The sequence below is a fragment of the Epithele typhae genome, assembly GCF_022376455.1.
Source record: "Epithele typhae strain CBS 203.58 chromosome Unknown BXZ73scaffold_83, whole genome shotgun sequence".
Classification (NCBI taxonomy): domain Eukaryota; kingdom Fungi; phylum Basidiomycota; class Agaricomycetes; order Polyporales; family Epitheliaceae; genus Epithele; species Epithele typhae.
In genome coordinates this window covers 3,389-20,088 of record NW_025954274.1, presented here as the reverse complement: position 1 = coordinate 20,088, position 16,700 = coordinate 3,389, and the positions used below count along the sequence as shown (strand labels likewise).

Genomic DNA, 16,700 nt, shown 5'->3' with positions numbered 1-16,700 from the left:
AGTTCCGCAACTGCCTTCGGGCGCGGTCCCGTGCCCACGCGGGCGTCAAACGAACGCGGGATACTGACCTAGCGCTGGGTCTTCGTCGCTACGGTACTTACGTAGCCACTATGTGAACCGGCGGGATGGCCTGAAAATAATAATAATAATAATAATAAAGAGTCGAGATGCTCCGTCCAGTCTGCTCTATGCAGCACCCTCTTTTTCGAGATACAATAATTGCTCAAGTTCAGGTCGTCTTCTCGCTTCCTCCACGCTCCCTGCCTCATCTTGTCCCCAGCATACCACTATTCCTCTCCATCAAGCCTCTGGCACACGCTAAGTATTGCGCACTTCGACTGCCACAAGCACCATCTAGTTTCGTCTCAGGCACCCTCTGCCCCCCCATGACTGCCGTCTCTGGTCCCTTCAAGTACTGTTTGCTATCCCTCGTTGCTCAAGAAGCGGCTACAGTTCGCTATCTGGTCCTCTGGCTCGAGCTTGCACCAACAGTGACCGTGAGTCCCCTTGTCGCCTTCATTGCTTACGCACGCGGGGCCGTAATACGTACGTTCTCCCATCTCCAGTGTCATCACCAATGCACCCCACCACTCCCTACATCGTCGCGTCTGCGTTCACCAAAAAGACGCAGCAACCACCTTCCGCTTCGCTGCCAAAACCCATCTTTCCTCCCGTTACCATCCACGTTGGCACCCCACCGCGTAGCGTGGGCTCCTCGTGTGGCTTGTACAGCACGCCGGGCATCTCCTATACCCCGGAGTCTTCCATATCGACGTCAATGTCCCCCGCGTAGAACACATCCGACCCATCGACCCCGTTCGGACGGTGACTCTCTACTACCAGATGCTGGGCGCAAAGAACGGGTCATCGACTCGCGGGCGCGCCTGGCCCCTGGGTGGGTGCGAGTTTCTAACGCTCCACGACAGCTGCTGAACATCAAATTGTCAATGCGCTCATGTGCAGCGTCTGTGGCGAGTGTGACAGCTGCTTCCCCCTCGAGCCGATCGCCGCCAGTGCTTCAGCCTACACCCTGCTCACCCCGCGCGTGGTCATCCCTGACTGCGCGACGTACGTCCCGCACGTGTCCTCGCATGATGACCTGTCCCCGACCTCCACGCGCAGTATGGCAACCGCGCGATGCTCCCACTGAGCATTTTCGCACCAACGGTATACGCCCGGCACACACCGCACACGCAGTGATCACTATGCCCGACTCGCTGAGTCACGCGCCGTTGGATCCACACCGACAGGTCTCCTCGTCGGGCTGCAATGCCCCTGTCTCGTTACCCACTGCACCCAGCCCGCGATTGCATTTGTCGCACAAGGCAAGGTTGTCGCAGTATTTAGACCATGAAGCAATAACAGTTTTCTGTACGATCCATTTATGCGTGCTGATGTGTGAGCAGTGGGGGATTATCGTATACTGGTCAGGATCCAGTCGAAAGTACCATTACTGGCTAACTACATGTACAGATATCCACTACACACACTCAAACACTCTAAATTATACCTTATTCACTCCATAAGCGACCAGAAGGAAGGCGATAGTGTCCGTAAACTGCGGTGAGTTGGAACAGCTGCAGTATGTTGGTGTATATCGGCTTACCACTATATTACCTCTCAATAGGAATTTGGGTTTTTCCTGATGTTGTTCCTCCCTCCATTCCCACCAACATGTTCAGCTACGCAAGTCTCGCCAACGTCTCTCGGTCGTGACTGCGATCCTCGGCGCTCACTCATCCTGTGGAGGTCAGGGCTGCCAGGGCGTACAAACTTCGACGCGTAGTCGCGTCGTGCTCTGGCCGGGAAGACCTGCGTTGCCTCTGCGTGTGCCAGAGATAACAGCTCGCGAGATTTTGCAGTGAGCCCCCAAACTCAACGAGTTCATCAACTGTATGCGCTGCACTTCCGAGCGAGCCGAAAGAAGTTGCACCGGACAGGGGAGGTGCTGGATCACCGGGCATATGGTGCGTTGTTTCTACCCTCGGGTCTTCGAACCCTTTCTCATCGCGCATGCAGGTGGAGGCCTCGAGGGGCGTCGCGGAGGGCGTCGCTCCGCGTTCAGAGCATGGCGCGGGTCATGCACCGAGGACGCTCATCGACCTGCGCTCCACCGTCCACTCCATCGATCTATACCAGACACTATCGCTGTCGTCCCCGACCCCACCGTCTACTTTGCCGACACCCCGGAAATGCGCGACGACATCGTCATTGACTTGGAAGAGCATTACGAAGCGTAAATCGCGCTGTAGGGATGTCCTCGAGCTCAGAGAACGAGTCGTTCGCGCGCATCGTCGGCACCATCAAGCTCGCGTCCAGCGGACGCCGTCCCGCCTTTTGCTTCACCGCACTTCCTTGTCCCTTGAAGACCGCATGCTACTCCTTCTACCTCCCCGTTGTGCTCGTCATGCGCCTTTGCGGCATCCCCCACTCCGGCTTCTCTGGTTACCCTTCCGCGCTCGCTGAGTCCATCCCGGCCCTCTGGGCGAGTACTTCCAGGTCCTGGACTACTTCCTTGGCCACGCCGCGCCGCCCGAGGTCCTCTGCAAGATCAAGAAGGACGCCGTCGACAGGAGATGCTCCTAGTGTGCCAACGCCGCGGTCGCGCTTGCGAACTTGAGTCGGCACGCCGTCCCCGATACCAAGTACGGCCACAAAGACCCCGCGACGGAGGCACGCGTTGAGGCGCGCTACATCAGCAAAAGGTGTTTTTCACGGTAGCGCCCGATAGCACGCGACACTGCCATATCGGGACAGGTCGTCTATTGTCCGCGCGACAAATGATGGCAGTAGAACGGTAGCAGCTGATATTCATTCGGCTTTGATATGACATTTGATCACATTCCGTGGCCGCATACAGGATATGATGGATCTACTACAGGCACTAGTAGTTTAGACAAAAAGCTGTAGTCGATGATATGTTGATGATAGTAGATGATCATGCGCTCCTCCAAGGGTGATCCATGGCGCGCGCGGGGTGCATGAGAAGTCTGCATTGAGCTATACGGTTGGTTCGTGAGCGCGCGAATGGTGCGCGCGGCAGAGAACGCGGTGCCCGTGAGCCTCGAGGATATAAGTATACGGCCTCACCGAGTCACCGCGCAGCCACTCCACCAACTCTGGCTTCCTAGCGCAAATACAGTCCTGCAAACATGTTGGAACTTGGGGCGCTGCCGGCAGTGGTCGGGTGCAAGTCGTGCACGACCTTGCCCGTCAAGCGACGCCGAGCCTAGTTCGGCCCAGCTGCCAGTGAACTCCCAATAAGTAATGTTCTGCTCCCGGGCCCCATCCTCCTCGATATCCAATGATTCGACAAGCTATGACCTCTGCAGCTTGAAGCTCTACCAATGCGACTGGGAAGAGGTCTTGAGATAAGGCCGTTTACGTTAGGCGATGGAAGATTGACGTTGAAAGCGATCTCACTCTCGAGAGCTGGCTGGGAAGCGTCAGATCTGGCGCATTGTTTGCAGATGGCACCATGAGTTGATTGCGGGTGAGGCGATGATGATCAAGACGCTCGGGCAGCAGGGCCCAGTGCACCTCCGAAGAGCGGCCGCCGGGTAGGTCAAGTACACGGTTCTCGTCAGCGTGGAGAATGACCCTGAGACGTAGGATTTCCTGCTGATAGTCACGGAGGCGCCGCAGTGGCGTCCTGCTTTGGCCTCCCTATTGTTTCCAGACACGGGCGCGTGTGCTGGGTTGCGCGCCTACTGGGCTTTATCCGCGACCACCATCATCCCCCAAGCACGATGTGCCACTCACACTCGCGCGCGATGTATCAAGACACGGTGAGTTCTTCCTCATTCCCCGCTCTCAGCATCTCGCTCACGTACACACTTGTGTTGACACATGGCTTTGAACACCTCACCCACACCGGCGAAAGCCCACACCCTCAAGACTGCGGGTACAAAGATACGCTTGAGTACGTCGCCCATGGCCACGGGTCGGTCACTTGTGAGGCCTGATTCCTCAGCCTTGCCGACAGTTTCAATGTGGCGCCGCGCGCTCCCATGCAAGCCAGCGACCCAACACCATTCACTTGCCACCGGGGATTCAAGGCGATGTGGAGGTGCGGCAGCCACCGGCTCCGTGGGAGCATGGTGTACAGGTATGTCTTCAGAACGTCCGCACCTGTGGTCACCAAGATTGTAAAACAATACCCCAGGTTCGTGGTGGAAGCGTTGCGTGATTCGTGGCCACCTTGTAAAATCAAACAATGCGGCCAGGCTGTTGTTATACTTCAGAAGTGTCTGGAGTATTACAGAGTGTCTGGTTCTTGTTAAAAACATCAGAGAAGTATTACAAGGCTTCAGGCTTCTGTAATATGTTGCAAAGGTAATACAGCGCGTCGGGGCATTGTCAGAAGGGTCGGTGAGTACTACAGCGCGTCGGGGGATTGTCAGAAGGGTAGGGGAGTACTACAGCGCGTCGGGGGATTGTCAGAAACGTCTCCGGGTAATACAGCGCGTCGGGGGATTGTTAGAAGCGTCGGGGAGTAATACAGCGCGTCGGGCCATTGTCAGAAGCGTCGGGGAGTACTACAGCGGGTCGGGACATTGTCAGAAAGGTCGGAGAGTACTACAGCGCGTCGGGGGATTGTCAGAAACGTCTCCGGGTATTACAGCGCGTCGAGGGATTGTCAATGACGTCTGCAGGTATTACAGCACGTCGGGGGATTGTTAGAAGCGTCGGGGAGTACTACAGCGCGTCGGGCCATTGTCAGAAGGGTAGGGGAGTACTACAGCGCGTTGGGGGATTGTCAGAAGGGTCGGTGAGTACTACAGCGCGTCGGGGGATTGTCAATGACGTCTGCAGGTATTACAGCGCGTCGGGGTATTGTCAGAAACGTCTCCAGGTATTACAGCACGTCGGCGGATTGTCAATGACGTTTCCACGTATTACAGCGCGTCGGGGCATTCTCAATGACGTCTCCAGGTATTACAGCGCGTCGGAGTATTGTCAGAAACTTCGGAGAGTACTACAACCCGTCGGGGCATTGTCAATGAGGTTTCCACGTATTACGGCGTGTCGGGGGATTGTTAGAAGCGTCGGGGCGTGTTAAAGCATGCCAACCATCACACGGCTTGCATTAATAATGACTTCATACGAGTAACGTAGTTCAACCGAGCGGTGGGGTTACGTACGTACGATTACGCCAACATTCTACGTTTGAGTGTCACCTGAAATGCCCATGTTGTGCTTCTTGCGTAACGGACTTTCAGTGTCATCGTCGCCATTGTTCTTGCGCTTTGCTGGGGTACTGATGCCGTCAGTTGATAGCACGATTTCAGATGCAGGAGCTCCGGGCGGCGTTGTAGTAGGTGTGTCCTTTTGACCTGCAAGCATGGACGCACCGGGGGACGTTATCCCCAGTAGCGCGTGTGTCATCGCCGCTACACCGAGCTGGGATGCGTCGGGGCGCGGGATCCCGGGTGTTGCCGTTGCCCCGGCGGGCCCGGACGCGTCAGGGAGCAGGCTCGCGGATGTGGAAGCCCCAAGAGGCATTGTAGTGGGTGTCGCCTTCGTACCGGGGGGTTGGGATGCATCGGGGGGAGAGATCGAAGTCGTTGCGGGCATCGTCGTCGTCCCACCGAGCTGGGATGCGTCGGGGCGCGGGATCCCGGGCGTTGCCGTTGCTCCAGCGGGCCCGGACGCGTCAGGGAGCAGGCTCGCGGATGTGGAAGCCCCAAGAGGCATTGTAGTGGGTGTCGCCTTCGTACCGGGGGGTTGGGATGCATCGGGGGGAGAGATCGAAGTCGTTGCGGGCATCGTCGTCGTCCCACCGAGCTGGGATGCGTCGGGGCGCGGGATCCCGGGTGTTGCCGTTGCCCCGGCGGGCCCGGACGCGTCAGGGAGCAGGCTCGCGGATGTGGAAGCTCCAAGAGGCATTGTAGTGGGTGTCGCCTTCGTACCGGGGGTCTGGGATGTGTCGGTGGACGTGATCGCGGGGGTAGGCGGTGCCAATTGTTTCAGAGTCCATGATACATCGTCTGCTACCTCTTGAAGGGCCAGAGCCTCTCCGCCATGGGCCAGCCACCACGAAAGGCACATGATGGCTATGAAGAGCCCATTGCTGCCGCCAAGGAGCAGATCCTCCCAGTCCGAGTCTGAGTCGACAGTGCGAGGAAGAGGCCAGGTGAAATCTTCGGCACAACGGAAGTCGGGTTGAAGACGGCACCACCAGCGTTTCGCTGCAGTAGCGAAAAGGGTGATGTTCTTGATCTCGGGAGGACGGCCGTACTGTCGCCCACCCTTGATCCATTGCTTCACCTCGTCAGGGCGGTTCTTGGTCGGCAAGCGCTTCCTGCTTGAAGACTAACGTGAGATGAGTGGCAAGTACGCCACTAGAAGAACAGATACTCACTTGATTCCCCGACGTCAACATCACATGCTCAAACCTCTTCCAGAGCTCCAGTAAGTCCTTCCACCATTGCGCGTCGCTTACACCTTCTAGGTAGGCTTGGGCTTCAACCATCCATTGAGGAGTTGTGGCTTCGCTATCGATTGCCGCCTTCGCTTCATCTAGTGTCTTGCCATGATTGAGCTGTTCCAGCACGGCACGGTTTCGGGCGATGTTGGCATAGCGTTGCGCATCGTACGACAGTGAAGACGCTGGAGAGTGCTGGACAGGCGGAGAAGACGGCGGAGAGCCTTCAGGGGAGAGAGGAGCAGGAGCAGGAGCAGGAGCAGGAGGGCTGGGGTCTGAAGACGTAGACGTTGGTGGATGAGACGAGGAACCGGGTGCCTGGGGACCGTGAGTGCCTTCGGCATCTGCCGGTACTGTGTCAGGCTCGTCACTCGCTTTGCTGTGGTAGATCGCGGAGAGCTGCTGAGGTAGAAGGGGATCTGGAGGCTAAGGTGAGTTCCAATAACACTCTCAAGGGTTGACTTGACTCACCGAAGCATTTGGCGATGAAGCTCTCGAAGGAATGTTGAACCGTGGGCCATTCCTCAGACGACTGGGACCAAAGGTTTCCATGCGTGAGTGTTTCCCCATTCATGATCCTGCATTTTGTGTTAATACGTGCAGCGCCGAAAAAAAATCCTCAACTCACGAGAGGGTCAGAAGATCACCGGTTTCCGGGGACGGCCCTCCTAGCATGAACGCACCCTTGTACCCGGTCTGCTCCTCTATCGCCTTCAGCACATCCAGAGCAACACGTCCGAGGTCTCCGATGACGCTGCACGAATGGTCGTCAGATGAGAGACTGAAAAGCGACAATGTGGTGGTACGTACTGCTGCAATGTAACCACTTTCTCTCGCACTGTCTCCTTCTCGCCGGTCATGAGCTCCTCGAACACCAGCGGCGTCGGAAGGCGCTCCATGTAGTGCGTGTTTCGGTACTCTTCAACTTGACGCTTGACTGAATCCGACTCCAGGTCCAGAAGACGTTCGCATTCTTTGTTCTTGAACGGCCACATGTCGAGGGGTTTGCCAGCGTCGGCACTGAATGCGATAGTGGGATGTTCACCGCGAAGGTAAGATGCGTAGCTGTCCTGGATCTTCTGCTTCAGCTCGTTCTTGAATAGGTGCATATAGGCCTGATGGGGTCTGAGTATCTGAGGCTTCCGACGCTGCAAGTCGAGAAGCGGTGTGGGTTTCCGACCGCTACTCATCGTTTCGCGGCCATTTCCGTGACCTCGGCCGCGGCCGCGACCACCACGGCGCGGTTTATTCCCCCTGTTGCGGTTATAAAAGAGGCACTCTATTTGCTGTCGATGAATGGTGAGTTGGGGAAGTGCATGACAGTGACTCATCACTCACGTTACCTAGCACGAGCCGTTTGTTTTCCTGGGCCTTCTCAACGCTACCGTTCGCCTCGTTGACTTCTTCTTCAGTCGGCGGCGCAATCGGCCATTTTTCGGTAAAGGCCTCGAGCGTAGAACTGAAGAAGACCCGGACGTCTCCACCTGCCTGTGCGTTCAGAAAGGCTGCATTGCGGTCACCGAACCACACCTCTTGGTCGTTGGTGGTCCACCTCGGGCGTCCCATATGAGCAAGTTCACGGAAGTCAATGAGGGAAGAAGTACGCCTGGGACAAGAGGATCAGGTGAGGTGGGCGAGGAGGGGGCTTGATCCACGCGGCATGGCCTGGCGGCGCTGATATAGAGCCTCAGCCTACCCGATGAACGAACGCTCGCGCGCATGCCGTCACAGAAGCGACGAGGTGGATATTTAGTCCCTTGAGTCAGCTCAGTCCCACGTCAGCGTGTTTCTCTTTCCCCCCACCATCGCTGCGTCTCATCCTCTTCAACTGCCATGCATATTTCGTCTCCCCCCGACCCTCCTGAACGCCTCAATGGCTCTTCGCGCAGAGGAGCCTCCCAGGGTGAGTATTTGCAGCACGAGTGTGATCTGCATACTAAATCCGAAGTAGGCGGCTCTCACTCCCGAAACAATCAAACCCACAGCCGCGCTGCCCACACCGACGACCTCCCCGACCTCGCCGCCCTATCCTTGGGCGACCCGCCGAGCCCAGCCGTTCCCGCCCAGCGAGAGGCAGATCGACCCACTCCCCCAGCTCAAGTCCGTATAACTGTCTCTCCAGGGGCAGTTGTCAACGTCTACACCCGGGCGGGCACTGAAGGCCAACAGCGCGCCACGGTTACCCCGCTTACCTCGCTGGGGCGTCGTGTCATCAGTGGACCATTCTCCCAAGTCCCCACGGCTCAGTTGGGCGGCTCACTATCCATCCCGGCGTCCCCCATCCGTCGCCGCGCGCAGGGCGGTACATCCCCCGCTCCCAGCCGTTCCCCGGTGCTTTCCTCCCCTGCCCGTGGCCGGGTCCCAGCCCTTGGATCCCCCGCTCGTGGTCTCACTCCAGCTCCCTCCGCCCACATCCGTACCCCAGTCTCTCCTGGGCCTATCCTGAACTCCGGCTCATCGCGCACCCTCGCGGGCGCATCTGCTCGGCTGCGCTCGACGCCCCTTCCCTCGCCTCTTCTCGGCCTGTCCCAGATCCAGCCTGAGGTCAACGCGCCCCGTTGGGGCTCTCCGCTGCCGTCAGTGGCTGCCCATCCGATCATAATTGATCGTCAGTCTGGTATGCGAGTTCCTTATGTGCACGACGTTTTGGATTGTGACTGATGAATTCTACGTATAGACAACAACAACAGGTTCTATGACGTCGACCATAGCGAGGGCGAATACGAGAATAGTGTCTCCGATATAAACGCCTTTGACAACTTTGGAGATGTCCCCCAGCCGGCCGACGAGTTCATAGCACCCCCGGACATGTTCAACAATAGCTGGTACGTCGTCACGGTCGGGCGGCGCGTTGGGGTTTTCGATTCATGGGAAGAGTGCAATGACGCTACGAACGGTGTCCCCCACAACTGTCACAAGAAGTACACGAGTCGGAGGGAGGCTGTTGCTCGCTATTTCAACGCCCGCGAGGCTGGACGAGTTAACGTAGTATCTACCGATTAGTCCTCTAAATGCACGAGTTAGTAGATGTGCAATGAACAATCTTGGCTTGTTCCCTTTTACGACTTGAGGGAGCTCGTGTGATGCATTGATATGTGGGCTACACGACGACTATTGCTGTGACGCTGTAACTCAACTTCGGAGTAGCTGGTACACATCAATGTCCAGTCTTGCGTCAGTTTTCGCGTCGCGAGAACTTTGCTCGGAGCGTGGTGCGTACAGTCGGTGGGCGGTACGTTCGCGGAGGGAAATGTGCGGCGTAGCCTGCTGTCCGTGGTGTGACTCGGAATCCCAAACCAACATTTAATCTAGCGCGAGCAGAGTCCAGCGCCACTGCCGTGGCTGGCGTACCCTGCTTCAGTTCGAACAGCCATGTGGAACAACATATACGAGTATCAGTGCCGTATTTTAATAGCCTAAATATCTCTGCGAAGTTCCACAGGCTACGTAGATGTTCGGAGCTGCGAAAAGGCCTGTGCGAGAGCAAAATCCGAGGATCCCGGAGTGAAACGCACACTGATAGTTGTGGCAGCACTGCGCCTGACCGGTGCTCCTCAGTCGCATTTCATCCTCTCATACTATTCAGGCTCCTATACACCTCTGCTCATTCCCTTTCTTATCGATATCCCTGCGCCCTGAGGTATCATATAAATGGCTGGAGGCCGAAAACGGGAAGGGGAGTCATCAAACTCGACTCGACAACCAAAGCGACAACGAAATCAAGTTCAACGTCGACACGTCAATCCTCTCCCCTCCCCTGCACTTTCTATCACCCCAGATACCACAGAAACAATACCTAGTGTCATTCAGCAGACCCGATCGGTTCATGTTTACTCGCTGCCAGACGGAAGGGTCGCAATGCGCCAAGAGGGCCAGAATAATGTACCGGTACCCGTTCTGCCCACCACATCTGAGTCGTCAGCGACGGGCGAGATTCTCGATCTCTATCAAGAAAGCCACACTGGTATTGATTCCGTCGACTCTACAGCTATGCAGAAGTCTAAAAGGAGCAAGAGGACGGAACATAGGGCAGCAGTACGTTCCGATTACATATCTCACACCAAACATTTTGCCGAGGCTGAGTTCATATCACGGTCTCAGCGTAAAATTGAGGAATGGCTTCCTCTTCGGCAGGACTTCCTCGACGAGCTCCTGCGTTACGAAGGATCCGAACACATACATTCCAGCGTGTGCCGCACCTGCAAGCGGCCCGGCGCAACGTTCCGGTGTAGCCAATGTCACTCGCGTCGTCTGTATTGTCAGGTGTGCGCAATCGATCGACACACAGACATCCCACTTCACATTCTTGAGGCACGTTGTTTGCGACGTATTCTATGCTACGGAATTATTGCTTACTATGGGCTTGACAGCGCTGGGACGGTTCCAAGTTCATCAAAGTCGGGTTACGCGAACTTGGTGTTGTGCTCCAACTCGGGCACGATGGCGACTCGTGTCCATGCCCATCTCCGACTACACGACGTCTGGTAGTGGTCAATACCGATGGTATGCATAAAGTGGAAGTGCGCTTCTGTCAGTGCCTCCGTCATGACAGCACTTTCATGCCCGAATGGGTTCAAATCTTTCGCCAAGGATGGTTTCCGGCGACGACATCCAAGCCAGCTACCGCAGCAACTTTCCACATTCTCAACTTCTTCCACGAGCTAAACTTTCAAGCCAAAACAAATCTAAACGATTTCGAGCAGACACTACAGCGCATCACAGACAATTCAGGCTATGCAGCCAATTTGGTGAGTAAGCACCTCTGGTGCTCGAGACCCACGTACGCTTATCCAGCGCCGGCTGTAGGTCCGTTACCGGCAAATGTCGCATTGTGTCCGATTATGGCGCCATCTCGTAGCTCTCAAGCGCGCGGGACGCGGACACGATCCGGCTGGAGCCGCGAATACGCAACCAGGGGAGCTCGCTGTTGAATGCCCAGCCTGTCCGCACCCGGGAAAGAACCTGCCTCCCGATTGGGACGCGGAGACGAACATCAACAGGTGAGTCATATGCAGCACTGTATGTCATTCTTGCTGATTATGCTGCGTTTCGTAAGATGGCTATACACGCTTTTCCTGATGATGGATGGCAATTTCCGTGCAAAGCTCAAAGACCGCGGACTAGACAGTATCACACTCTCCCAGGGCTGGTCGTATTTTGTAGAGACAAACAGTTTCACGAGGTTCATCAACTCTGTCGGGGAGCAAGCAGAGGTCAGTTTGTGCTTGATTTACCTGCTGGGAAGTATCTCTCACGAGTCCCATTTAGAAAAGCAGCTGCACGGCCGAACACAAGGCTATTCTTAATGCGAACATTCATCGGGAGGGCTACATCACATCCGGTGTCGGTGCAATCCTGTGCGCGCGTCATGCCCTATGCCGAAAAAGCGGGATGGGAGACATATTCTTGGGAGAGAAGTGAGTACATTTCTTCGTTTTGTGTGTGTAGGAGAGGCAACCATGACATTCAACAGATATGCAATCTTCGACTACCTCCTCGGTTCGACTACGACCGGATTGCCACCCTCCTCCCTTCTGATATCGTATGATCTCGCGTGCCAGTGGCACAAGCGTCTCCCCCAGAGGGCGATGGATCTCCCGGAGGAGCTCAGCAACGCGATTGCGAATCTCAACCTACGCTTCGCAATCCCCAAGAAGCACTGGCACGTTCATGGTCCGAACCACGCGCAGTGGTCACTGAATTTCCTGGCGCTTGTTGGGCGGACTTACGGTGAGGGCATTGAATCGCATTGGAGCCATCTGAATCCAGTTCACACAAGCACCCGCGAGATGGAGCCCGGCGGTCGGCACGAGGTCGTTGACGACCACGAGGGCGCTTGGAATTGGCAAAAGATCTTGGCGATGGGTGAGTATTTCCAAAATGTCTCGGAGACTTCACAGTCCAGCTGACGACGACGACACAGCCAGCTTCTTTCTCAAGGGGCTACGCACCGCAGATCAATGGAGCAAGCGACAAAATCAAGTGCACGACGACTTTACCGCAAATCTTCCTCCTCTCTCTAAGAACGCCGTTCCGAAGTGGGAAGCCGAACTTACAGCGTGGCAGAATGCGCCCGGATCTGTGCCGGACCCGTACGAGGAGCCTCGGGCCAGTGAGTCATCATATAATCAAATCGGAGTCAGCCTCCGCCGCTGACAACACTGATATTGGTAGCTGTAAGCCTGAAGGCTGTTCGTCTAGAGATTGCCGAACAGGAAGCCATTGAGATGCAAGCCGGAATCTTGCCTCCGCACGAGGTTTCGCCTGGGGTCTTCCTGCAGGTTGGGCTCGACTTGGAGGAGCAGCAGTAAGTCAATAAATGTTGGTCACAGTATGAAGATACTGAGACTGTGACAGGCGTGCTTTAAGAGCCATGCAGGCCAAGATGTCAACTGGAGAGAGCTCTCAGGCGGCCGTACAAGAGAAGCGGAACACGCTTAAACGGCGTATTGATGCGTGGCAGATATTACAACATGTTCACATGCCGGTCATCGTGAATCTCCGTGGGGCAGCGCACTTGCGCCCGTCTGGGTCACCCGCAGTTGCCTCATCGGCCGACGCATCAGCTTTGCCCCCATCCATACCCACTGCCATCTCCATGTCAAACCCGCTCTCAACGTCCGCGATGTCCACAACCGTTGCGGCCACAACTTCGACAGCGATTCCCGCCATGCGCTCTACCACTTATGCCTTGGACGGAACCGCACCCATCCCTGGGAGAAACACTCAGCCCTCCAACATGACCACCATTCCGCACGCTCCTGTCCCACCGTCCATGGTAGCACCAGCACTGGAAACTCCTAGAGGGAGCACCACCGAGAACACCCCGGCCGAAGACATCGATCTCCTCCTTCCCTCTGCATCAGGAAAAAGCGCCGTGCGCCAGAGCCCCGGCCCGGACTCGGCATCACTCCCTTGCCGCCAATGATGACCGGGAGGGCGCTTGAGCGCCCTCGCGCGATGACTAATGATGCCGAGGTCTCTCGAGTAGCGCAAGCGTGCTCTGGAGCTCTCCAGAGTAGCAGTGACTGCTAACGACGTCTTGAGAGCCACGGCCAGGATCACTCGAGGTCTCTCGTGCTGCAGTGGTGGCATGAGAGTCCTCGATATCATCCTCCGATACAAGCGGTAACGCGTGAGTATAGCACACGAAACTCGTATATACGCTCTCGTATGCTTTCCCGCACCGGCGTGATACAACGCGGGATTTCTGGTAGTTATATTAACGAGAAATAAAACCGGTGACTAGTACAGCCGCTCAGACCGTGCCAGTTGCGTGGTTTTTAGCGACACTCACTTGAAGTGGTTGCGCGGGCGGCAGGGGAAGGCCGAGTCCTGGCTGTAGCCGTGAGAAAGACGAACGCAGTCGAGCGCACACATCTTGCGAGTGGCCAAGGGGGCAACAAAACTGGGTTGCTGCCACTGGAGACCAATAAAATGTTGGCGAGTTTCGCAGCCAGTACTTACATATATAGGGAAGAGAATCAAACGGTCAGGGACTTGAGTGCTTGAACACAAGTCCGCCAGAACAGGTTGTGGAAGGTTGTTCCCACGCACAGACCTCTGGGCGGCACCGCCCACTGCCAGCAGCGCGGCTCTCGGTCGTCTTCAATTCTTTCCTCCTCGCTGTCTCTACCCGTCTCTCCTCCCGATGTTGTCATGTAAGTGCAACGAGGGCTCGCGCGCCCTGCCTGCTAACCAAACTCCTTAAGAACAGGACACGGAAGGACGACGGCTTACCCTCCCCGCTATGAACAGAAAGACGCGTCAGCACCCGCGTCGTGTTGAGTCTTGACGCCATCTCGGTATGTAACGTACGCCATACATTGACGTCGTCGCCTCCCGCCAGAGCCCTACCTCGCGCAGTCCGTCTCCATCCCTCGCAGCCCTCTCTCCCTTGTCCCTTCCATCAGCACCCCATCTCTCGTGCCTACCCTTCTACACGCACCATATCCTCCACGACCTCCAGAACATCGTTCAGCAACGCATCACGATTCACAGGTCAGTACACTGCGTCCACCGCGGAGGCCTTTGATTCGTTCATCTGCCAGAACGCCTGCATCATCGTCAGTGGCAAGAAGCATCGCGTACCAAAAGCCCCTACTCGCGAGGCCAACGGTGGCCTGGGCTCGATGGTCATATTTGGCGACATTGTGGTAGTACCCGCGGACCCGGAGGGCAAGGTGCGTAGCCGTCCACGTCACGCCCCGCACCTCGTCTCAGGATCAGTGCTAACTGTGGCTTCTTGGCAGCCCCGTCAGCACGTTCTTCAAGGTGAACCTCGTCGGGCGCATCGCCGTCCTCGGCTCACACGAGTCCAAGACCGTCACCTCGTCCTTTGGTACGTCCTGTCTCACCACTCTACGTGAGTGTTTGCTGATATTACGCACACAGTTTACCCCACCGTTCCGTTCGTATTGCGCTCTTGAGCCGGATGAAGACAGGGCGGTCTCGGGTCAATCGTCGCCTCGCGGTGGGCCGGAGAAGTAGGAGTGGGGCATGGGATGGAAGATTGTGCAGTGTATCGTGCCCATCAAGGTAAGTTTCGATTGTTCGGGAGAGACATAGGCCTGTACCGTCTACGCTCCTTTTGGTCTGTGTTGTATTAGCCAATATGTATGAGTTGTAGTCGTCTCTCAATGATTATTTGTTTTTGAGCTCGATACATGTGTGCTACATGAGTACCGGGTGTTCGCCCTAGAAATGGCTCGGCTCAGGTGTGCTCAGGAGAGCTCCAGAGTACTCTGGAGAAGATACTCGGGGCTACTCCAGAGTGCTCGCCGAGCAAGCGGCTGTGTCTCTGGAGTGCCTGGGAGGCGCCGGCCAAGCTCTCGCGGCTCCATAAAAGGGTACTTGTCTCACCGTGCTCCGACTGCTCTGGAGGCTCCAGAGCCACCAGATTGCCCCACAATCACTGAAGGACTCGCTTATAAGTGTGACATAAATCCCTGATGTATTCGCTTATTTGCCCTCATTTGAGCTGGTGTTCAGTTACTGATGTTCTTGCTCATTTGAGCCATTCATCAGTTCTTGATAGATCTACTCATTTGAGACGCTCCTCAGTTGGCAGTACCTTTGTTCAAATGAGACCCATACACATTTTGATATAGCAAGGCTTGTATCAAATGCTAATGCTTCTTGATCATTTGAGCTAAGCTGGTAACTGACTGATTGGCTTGATTGAGCTACACTATTTATTGAGACTACTAGTCATTTGAGCTAACCTAGTCACTGACTGCTTGGCTTGATTGAGCTAAGTCAGTCACTGATTGCCTGGCTTAATTGAGCTAAGCTGGTTGCCGAATGCCTGGCTTAATTGAGCTAAGCTGGTTGCCGAATGCCTGGCTTGATTGAGTTGTTCCTGTTTCTGATGGCTGACCTTGATTGAGCTGTTCTAGTTTCTGATGGCCTCGCCTTGGTTGAGCCTCTATGATCACTGGGAGGTTAGCTTGTTTGAGACTCTCTAGTTGCTGAAACACTAGTGATTTCTCAACAACTTCTATAGCCACCTGGTCGTGAGAAAACCTTGTGCCTGTAGTTAAAACCATGGGTCCATCATTTTTCACAGGTCTCTTTCACTTCACACTCTACTCTCACAGACAGATCGATACTCTTCCTTACTAGGTTTTCTGCCATGCCTACTCTTTTATCCTTCTTTCATGGATGCACCATTAGTATGGTTGGTGTCGTTGTCTCTGTATGTGTTATGTTCATCACACTATATCAATTTGCTGAGTTACTCTCATAGATTGATGAGGACAAGGACATCATGTATGTCAATACTGGACCAGTGGTTGGTCTGAATTGGGTGGAGAGGAATGAGGAGGCCTTTTTAAGTTCGATGAAGTTGGTGAATAAACCTTCTCCTGTGGAGTTGCTAGATGTGAGTTTCTTAGTGCAGAAGTGTTGCCCCTTTACTGATCCTTGAATAATTCTTAGGACATCTTCTATGAGGTTGGAAACAAAGTCTTTATAAGAGGCATCATTGGAGAAGATGGCATTTTACATGCTGAAAAAGATGAACTCTGTAAAGATGGTCAGAGCTTCCTAAATTCATATTGATCTTTCTCCTTACTGACTGCTCTATTTATAGATTCTGCTTTGAAGGCAGTCATTTTTAACCATGGTTTATGAATAAAGTACAGCTACTGTGCCTCTTCTGATTAGTCAGAACTTCCCAATGTTTCAAAATATGTTTCAACTTGATTCAATAGCTATTGCACAGTCAAACATATTGTAGCCCTAGGCAATCAGAAACATGCCTTGAAAAAGT

The 16,700-nt window shown here is 55.2% G+C and overlaps 5 protein-coding genes across 5 annotated transcripts; 4 read left to right on the top strand and 1 right to left on the bottom strand.

The window, feature by feature from the left end:
• Nucleotides 1–386: 386 nt before the first annotated feature.
• BXZ73DRAFT_106431 (uncharacterized protein) lies at nucleotides 387–2,240 on the top strand (the record flags this gene model as incomplete). The annotated part of the gene is made up of 4 exons (XM_048016629.1): nucleotides 387–497; nucleotides 733–895; nucleotides 927–1,121; nucleotides 2,140–2,240. The coding sequence occupies 4 exons, from the start codon at nucleotides 387–389 to the stop codon at nucleotides 2,238–2,240; spliced, it is 570 nt and encodes a 189-aa protein (XP_047872682.1).
• Nucleotides 2,241–6,033: 3,793 nt separating this feature from the next.
• Nucleotides 6,034–6,484, bottom strand: BXZ73DRAFT_11835 (uncharacterized protein; the record flags this gene model as incomplete). The annotated part of the gene is made up of 2 exons (XM_048017454.1): nucleotides 6,034–6,300; nucleotides 6,365–6,484. Coding segments are annotated over 2 exons (387 nt in total), but the record flags the coding sequence as incomplete, so codon positions are not given.
• A 1,776-nt stretch (nucleotides 6,485–8,260) lies between these two features.
• On the top strand, nucleotides 8,261–9,430 carry BXZ73DRAFT_81525 (uncharacterized protein; the record flags this gene model as incomplete). Its single annotated transcript, XM_048023520.1, has 3 exons — nucleotides 8,261–8,330; nucleotides 8,379–9,044; nucleotides 9,105–9,430. The coding sequence occupies 3 exons, from the start codon at nucleotides 8,261–8,263 to the stop codon at nucleotides 9,428–9,430; spliced, it is 1,062 nt and encodes a 353-aa protein (XP_047872680.1).
• An 855-nt stretch (nucleotides 9,431–10,285) lies between these two features.
• Nucleotides 10,286–13,355, top strand: BXZ73DRAFT_81524 (uncharacterized protein; the record flags this gene model as incomplete). The annotated part of the gene is made up of 11 exons (XM_048023519.1): nucleotides 10,286–10,462; nucleotides 10,562–10,690; nucleotides 10,798–10,930; nucleotides 11,018–11,175; nucleotides 11,234–11,427; nucleotides 11,484–11,640; nucleotides 11,696–11,844; nucleotides 11,901–12,292; nucleotides 12,351–12,539; nucleotides 12,602–12,734; nucleotides 12,785–13,355. The coding sequence occupies 11 exons, from the start codon at nucleotides 10,286–10,288 to the stop codon at nucleotides 13,353–13,355; spliced, it is 2,382 nt and encodes a 793-aa protein (XP_047872679.1).
• Nucleotides 13,356–14,078: 723 nt separating this feature from the next.
• On the top strand, nucleotides 14,079–16,489 carry BXZ73DRAFT_81523 (uncharacterized protein; the record flags this gene model as incomplete). Its single annotated transcript, XM_048023518.1, has 7 exons — nucleotides 14,079–14,088; nucleotides 14,429–14,610; nucleotides 14,702–14,768; nucleotides 15,110–15,276; nucleotides 15,826–15,870; nucleotides 16,176–16,310; nucleotides 16,367–16,489. 7 exons carry the CDS (start codon nucleotides 14,079–14,081, stop codon nucleotides 16,487–16,489), a joined length of 729 nt encoding a protein of 242 aa, XP_047872678.1.
• Between the last annotated feature and the right edge of the window lie 211 nt (nucleotides 16,490–16,700).